This window comes from Oncorhynchus nerka, linkage group LG19 (genome assembly GCF_034236695.1).
Source record: "Oncorhynchus nerka isolate Pitt River linkage group LG19, Oner_Uvic_2.0, whole genome shotgun sequence".
NCBI lineage: Eukaryota > Metazoa > Chordata > Actinopteri > Salmoniformes > Salmonidae > Oncorhynchus > Oncorhynchus nerka.
In genome coordinates this window covers 1,063,754-1,071,724 of record NC_088414.1, presented here as the reverse complement: position 1 = coordinate 1,071,724, position 7,971 = coordinate 1,063,754, and the positions used below count along the sequence as shown (strand labels likewise).

Here is a 7,971-nt window from a genome sequence, read left to right as displayed (position 1 = left end):
TGCTCTCGTTGGCTGGCCCTCACTACTGGCCCTCACCAAACCCACTGGCTCCAGGTCATCTATAAGTCTTTGCTAGGTAAAGCCCCACCTTATCTCATTTCACTGGTCACCATAGCAGCACCCACCCGTAGCACACGCTCCAGCAGGTATATTGCACTGGTCATCCCCAAAGCCAACACTTCCTTTGGCCTCCTTTCCTTCTAGTTCTCTGCTGCCAATGACTGGAACGAATTGCAAAGATCTCTGAAGCTGGAGTCTTATATCTCCCTCTCTAACTTTAAGCATCAGCTGTCTGAGCAGCTTACCGATCACTGTACCTGTACACAGCCAATCTGTAAATAGCACACCCAACTACCTCATCCCCATATTATTACTTACCCTCTTGCTCTTTTGCACCCCAGTATCTCTATTTATACATCATCATCTGCACATCTATCACTCCAGTATTAATACTAAATTCTAATAATTTTTTGGCCTCTAGGGCCTATTTATTGCCTACCTCCCTACTCTTCTACATTTGCACACACTGTACATAGATTTTTCTATTTTTCTTTTCTTTTGTGTTATTGACTGTACGTTTGTTCATGTGTAACTCTGTGTTGTTGTTTTTGTCGCACTGCTTTGCTTATATCTTGGCCAGGTCGCAGTTGTAAATGAGAACAGTTCTCAACTGACCTACCTGGTTAAATAAAGGTGATTTCTTTTTATAAATAAAAAAGTTTGGATTGCCACCTCTAAGAATACAAAATAAAAAAAAACACCGGTCTTTAAGATAGAAAAAAAATCATAATCAAGTTTAACCCCCTCTTTTATTGTCATTGCCTCTTTTTTTAATTATATACACAGTACCTCTTCCCTTGAGATTCGAAATGCAGTCAACTGCATTCATAAGGAAACTACTATATGTCTTTAAGATATCAAAAATCATAATATCAAGCTTTGTTTTAGAGGCAGTGATTTTTAACCTGGCCTTTTTTGTAATTGACCCATCCTTTTTTTATATCATATCCACAGTACCTCTTCCCTTGAGATTCAGTCAACTGCATTCTTGTGGAAACTACAATATGTCTTAACACAGAGTAGCATGAGTATGAGGCATTCTGACTGTTATATTTGGTTCATCTCTCCTCAATGGATCTTCCATGCAGAACAAACATATGGCGAGCTAAATGTACAGCAAATTTAATTGGTCAATTTCAGCTCTGCAGAAGAATCGCTGTTTTATAGTCCCTGTAACACAAGGGGCATAGTTGCTAGGGAGTTGTAGTCAAAAAGAAAACTAAGAAATATGAACGTCAGACTATTTCATACATCCTTTGTCACCAGATGCAAAGGAAAGGTTAAATTGGAGTTTCGGCACAGAACGTTAGTTAAAACTAAAACAAACCATTTGAATTGAAGCCCTGTTTAAGCAAGATGTTAAGTCCTTACTAGTACTGCAAGATCGTTTGTCTGGCACTCAGACATATGAAGAGATGTTTAGACTAAAGAGGTGTATGGATTAGGTCATCATCATAGGACATTTTATGTCACTGAACATATCAGCCCCATCACCTTATCTGGCAATAAGTCTATGGTGCTGTTTCCTGGACAGCCCCTAAATGATAAAAATGGTCTAATAAAGCTCCAGGGGTCTAAAATGTGTCAACAAATTAGATGTGAAGGAAGTTTGTAACAGAATATCACCTGTCTTTTTTAAAGACCTCATTTGGGCATGTGACAAGGGCACATTTTTCAATTGTCTGCGGTCTAACCAGCCTCTACATGTGTTGAGACTATTACAAGTAGGCAACAAAGCCTATATCAATAAAGATGATCTGTGTTAGGAGCGGTGCTCCTTTCTATAGCACCACAAGTGTCAGCATGACTTGAAACTAAAAATATAGTAGGGCAGATTATCAAAAATCCATGTGAGGAGATATTATGTTTTAATTTGTTAATATGTAGTGCTGAGCGATTAGTGCTTTTTGAGGTCGGTTTGGTTTCGGTTCCATTATTAAAAAAGAATCATGGACATTAAATGCACTATGCAATATGTGGGCTGAATGCTGTAACACAGAAATCGTTGTTTTTTTTTTAAAGTCCCATGATGGTAGTGACTGTCCATTACTGCGTATCACATAATTAACCATCATTTAATCACATTACTTTAATAAAATATTTGTTTTATTTGATTACTTTTATTTAATTCTAAGTCCTCAAATAGAGCTGCTGACAAAATCACTACTTTAGTAGTTCTTCAAAGTAAATAATGCATACTTTTATTACTGCTGAATACTAACTATCAATCACTTAGATCATGTATTTTCAGGCTCACTAAGCGACTGCTTTTTATACCTCTTGAAGGCATGTTCCCTCCTCTCAATCTCTGTCTTGCTCCGCACAGACCAAACAAGTTTAAGTGGGCATCCAATGGATTATGGTCATTGTAGTTAATTACCATGTTTCCAGCTCTAAACTATGTAGAATATTGGCCCGTTGGAAACTACAACTCCCTACTACATCGCACAGTTCAGACTTGATCTGATTTATCTTTACAGAAACTGCACATCAAGCTCACAGAAAGAAATAAAAAATGTAATTTAAATAACTGAACTGACATCAATTAGTTGTTTGAAAACCGAAGTTTCATTTAGTCACTCAGCACAAATACTATGCTAATAAATTACACAGTCAAATGCATTAAATAACTTGTAAAAGACCATAGCTGTGTTTGAATACTCATACTAACCTCACTAACCGTACTATTCGTGACATGAAATGAGAATATAGTATGCTTATTGGTCATAGAATTTACAAACGCTGTCAGTAAACCTCTGGCAAAAAAAAGTGTAATTAAATTGTTGCCAGCAGCACAGTTACAGTCACCAACGCTCTGGATAATATGAAAACAGCCTAAGCAGCTCTGCTAGGGCAAGTAAAATGGTCAGAGTGAGGTGTTCTCTCATTTGTGTCCGGAAGTAGCTAGCAAGCTAGCCAACGTTAGCCAGTTAGCTTGGGTGCTTGACTACCGTTGTGAGGGCAGAACGCTCAGTTCAACCCTACTCCTCAGAGCTTCCAGTGTGGCCTCCGAGATTGAAAACACTGGATTTACAAATGAACATGACAAAGCTCTGGATTTATGAATGCCCAGAGCTAACTCTGAGCGCTCTCTGTCACTCCATATTGAATTTACGAACACACCCGAAATCGTAAAATGTCTAGCTAGTAATGTGTTATGCTAACAAGCGAGCAAGAGGTTGCATAGCAACAGCATCAACTTCCAGTAGACAGGCAAAGCGCTAGTACATTCAACTGAAAGGCTGCAACACCTGGCTGATACCAATATAGTGGATTAGGGGGTACCCTGACTGGGACTCAAGCCCTGGTCCCTTACAGTATACTAAAATGAACTAATAGTATATAATCATTAAGTATGTCGTATACAGTATGTTAGTATGGGTATTCGAACACAGCACCGGTTTTACATCTTTGTCCTGCCGTTTGCTACACTAGTGTCAAAAGTGGGATGGCGGCTATGCGATGGCTCAGACATGCTAGGGGGCTGAGTAGTCAAAGCACAGGGATGTGCCTTCGAGGAAGGAGGGGGCAGTGTAGCAAACCTTGCTATATGTGCCATATTACAATTCCAAGCAAGTGGGTTAACCCTATTGACACGATGCATATGGTGTTTGTCTGTCATGCCAGGTATCTGAGTTCTATTCCCTGCCCCACTGTTCACTACAATCCCCAAAGGCTCAAATATCATGGTGAGGTCGCTAGGTGTTGTAGCCTACAAATGTTGTTTAGTATTATTACACGGGGTACACCTTTTATTTTATCTTTCAATTAGGTTTTATTTTATTGTATTGCTGGCTCTTTATACAGTTAATTACATGTGTATGGCCTTAGGGACAATAAAATGATCCTACCTAAACTAGCCTACAACACCGCAATGCATTTAATATTTGAATGATGATTTTCAAGAAAGTACAAGTAATAATGTAATTTGAATAAAAGCAGTTAATTGAACGTCTACTCTCAGCAGATTATAAGGTCTAGAAAGGCATCGTGCAGGACAGTCAGGCTGCACTCTCAGCAGATTATAAGGTCTAGAAAGGCATCGTGCAGGACAGTCAGGCTGTATTTGAATTTCTATTGCTGATCATCATTCTCCTGAGTCGTTTTAAATAGTGCAGCCACATGGGCCTATGCTTCTAGCAGGCCCAGTTATTCAGGAAACCTTCATGTGCGTTGTATCTCCTTTTCCACACGAGCAGCTATTTCTCGACCTTGAACCTAACGCTTCAATATAGCCTAAATATTTGTAATTTAACTTTAAAAATGTATTTTATGTATGGCATAAACTCAATCAGTCACAATGTTTTAATCTGATTAGGCTACTTCAAAAATCTCCTGTAGGTTACCTGCGCACATTCATCCACTCCACTCTAATATAATTCCAGCATCCAAACTGCACACCAGCCATTCGATGAATGGAAAAAGACATCTGTTACAAAATAGCAAAAAGTGAAGACATTCAGAGATTGTCAAACCAAGCCATCGATACTGAGTATGGAAAGATGTAGTCCCTGTTTGTCCGGATTGACATACTCTATTTGAATGGGGTGTTGAAAACGCAAACCATGATGATGTGCTCGAAGTCGGTATTCGGTATGTAGTTCTGAATTGCTTATTGGTTGTGTGTAGTGCTTTGGCACATAAACCTGTTAATGAAAAATCGTTGCATATATTTTATATAATTATAAATATAGCATCAAAATGTTGAAAATCGGATTTCCCCCTAGTTGACAATTGTCTGCAGCCGGCTCTGATTACAGAGTAATGACATATGCAGGGAGTTTGAGCTCGTCCGTGATGGTCGGCGAACCCTCAACCAAACGGTCCCTTATTCTATAAAATGAAATCATGAAGCGCTACCTACACAAATTGTTACTGTTTTAAACAACAATATCATGTCTAGCATTCAGCAGTATATCTAACATTAACCCCCTACCAATGATTGTGGGGGACAGGACGTGGACACTTTCATGTCTCACCTTTTTTTTCTCAATCAGACAATCACATGCGCACACGTACTTTCATTTCACTCAGTCAACCACAATGAAAAAAAGAGATTTGATTCACATAAATTACCTATATCATCATTTTGCCTTTTGAATATAATTTTTCATTTGTCAATAGGCAACACGTCCTGTTGCACCAATTTCAAAACGGATGCCATAATCGAAATGTATGATTGAAACAGGAATGACCATGAACAAAGCAAAAGTGCTAGTTGACCAGAGACATAGGCCTAATAGAGGTACATTAAATAATAAATTTTCATATGTTCTAGGATATTGTCATGTTTAGCTTTTTCCATTCCTGTTTTAACCCACCATCACTAGAAACCTCTTACAGCCATATAATGCCATTGTCAATCATCTTGTTCTCCAACGTCCTCGCGAGTCTCTGTCCTCTTCTCCTTGTGACAGGTGAACATCCGCTGCATTTCTTCCTCATACCTAATGAAATTATCTCCAAATTTGGCCCAGGCTTTCATGGGAACCGTTATGGTGTTCCTGTATGGCTGTTTTACCTCGCTAATCTTTAAAAAGACACCATACCGATTGGAACCAACGTCGAAATAAAACCTCTTATTGTCCACTCGGAATGATGCTGCCTCGGGAAACTCGGTGGATTCTTCATGGTTCCCATTGCCTCTTCCAAGCTCTTCCGTGGCATCATCATCGCCGTAGTCTTCAATCAGCTGCGACAGTGCATCTCTGAATTCGATTAGCCCTTGAGCCGGCAACACTATGGTTTGATCGATGCCCTGGCCGTAGTAACCGATGGCCCCATGTCCTCTGCTGACAGTCTGTCTGATGCGGAGGAACCTGCCTCGCTGGTTCTCTTTCAGGTCCAAATAGTACTTTCTATTGTCTCTCTCAATGAATTCACTCTTCAGGACGCGATGAGTATGTTCCTCCGACACCGCAGAGCCAGTGGGAGACACTGATGCTGCGTGTTGATCCTGCGGTTTTCTGCGGGAATCGTGCGGGCGGCCCTGGCCATTGCTCTGCTCTTCTGGCCGTGGTACCAGGCCACCTCTCAACCCAATATGAGCGTAATAATCAATGAAGTCCCCCAGGCAATAACGTAGATCGGGTGCCATTGACATGGATAGCGTTAATTTGCTTTTTCTGATGTTATCATGACGTTCTCTTCCAATCCAAACCTCTGCAATTTTTAGGAATCGGCCCCGTGCACTTTGTTTTACATCCAAATAAAACCGTTTCTTCTGGATGTCGACACGTTTAGAGGCAAGCTCCTGAATGTCTATGCCCTGCTGCTGACTGCCAGGGTGAACATACTGTTGAGGATATGCGCCTCTCGCCATTGAATCTGATGTAATCCTTCCTCTGTCTCGTTCCATCCCTCTTGAATATGTTGTTTCAGACATCATTATTTCGTTTCCAACACAGTTAAGCACACGACAAATTGCCTGCCACTACCAGCCAACATGCTGTCTTTCATGTAACCTTATTCGTTTCGCTAGACAGACCGTTTATTACTGTAGTAGGCTACATTTGAAATGACCTGAAATGGCCGCTACCTGACAGGAATATTCAGTTGATCGAGTTTCTGCGTCCGGATTTAAAGGTCAAGCGTTAGTACTGTTTGGTGCCATTTTCATCGCAACCCTTGGCAAGACTGGTTACCTAGCTACCCCCTTTCCTGCGTCTGACAGTTCTCCCGGACAGTCTCTTCAGAGGGCGCTGCTTCGGTGGTTTCCACTAGTTACTACAGCCACAAAGTCAACATTGGTTTTATCGTAAAAAATAATAATACAAAAATAGCGTTTGGGTCTTAATTCAAGGTTAGGGTTAGGCATACGGTTATTGGCATGGTTAAGGATTAAAATCGCATTTCAAGAATATAGATTTTAGAAATAGGCGGGTTTATGATGTTGTGGCTTTGTTAATAACTAGTGACGACCTGCTTTGGTAGCGGTAGATTGATGAACACATCCAACTCTCTCCCCCTTCCAGTAGTGAAATCCCACAGTTTAAAGAGACAACCTAATCCTAGTTTGAGTAGTACAGTTTCATTTGACACAGCAAGCGAATTTACTGCAAAGAACTGCCTTTATAAAGGTAGATAGCTGCGATAACGTTGTCGCCGGGGACAAAGATGCTGTCAAGGAAAATATAAAGGCTTACCTACCAATCTTTTCAACATTAATAAAGTAGAGGAAGGCACATGGTAATTGATTGACAAAATATAGAGCAGTGCGCTGACCACCAGTATAGTCCCCGTCGGTATTTGAGAAAAGGTGGGGAAATCAAATTGTGGTTACCATTGGCCCACAGCAAAAATGTTAAAAAAATTTCAAACATAATTTTCTTGTTACCTGCTTGTTTTAGTCAATTACAAAACTACATTTAAGAAAAGAAATGTACAACATGTTTAATGATTACTTTTCAACATTGCCTGCTCCCCAGCATTCTCACGTAATAGAGCTTCCTTCATGCCGCCTTTCATGATGGTGCTAGCAGCCACATGAGTGAGTAAGTGCTAGTTAGCACAACATTAAAGCTACAATATATCATTTTTTGGCCAACCCGACCAAATTCACATAGACTTGAGTTGTGAGTTATTTTATTTATTTTATTTGACCTTTATTTAACCAGGTAGGCTAGTTGAGAACAAGTTCTCATTTACAACTGCGACCGGGCCAAGATAAAGCAAAGCAGTGTGAGCAGACAACACAGAGTTACACATGGAGTAAACAATTAACAAGTAGAAAAAAAAGAAAAAAAGTCTATATACATTGTGTGCAAAAGGCATGAGGAGGTAGGCAAATAATTACAATTTAGCAGATTATACAGCTTTCATTATCATTGAACGCAAGTCTAAGAAGCGCTAGGTCTGTTCTATGTGCACTATTTCTATACTTCCCACCCTTTTACATTCTGATTTGTACAC

At 40.0% G+C, this 7,971-nt stretch overlaps 1 protein-coding gene across 1 annotated transcript; it reads right to left on the bottom strand.

Moving 5' to 3' along the window:
• Positions 1–4,501: 4,501 nt before the first annotated feature.
• LOC115146979 (purine-rich element-binding protein gamma-like) lies at positions 4,502–6,678 on the bottom strand. The gene has a single exon (XM_065004565.1). It carries the CDS (start codon positions 6,446–6,448, stop codon positions 5,420–5,422), a length of 1,029 nt encoding a protein of 342 aa, XP_064860637.1. The 5' UTR covers positions 6,449–6,678; the 3' UTR covers positions 4,502–5,419.
• Between the last annotated feature and the right edge of the window lie 1,293 nt (positions 6,679–7,971).

Coding starts and splice junctions, on each gene's coding strand:
- LOC115146979 (XM_065004565.1), bottom strand. CDS start 6,448: ATGATGTCTGAAACAACATATTCAAGAGGGATGGAACGAGACAGAGGA.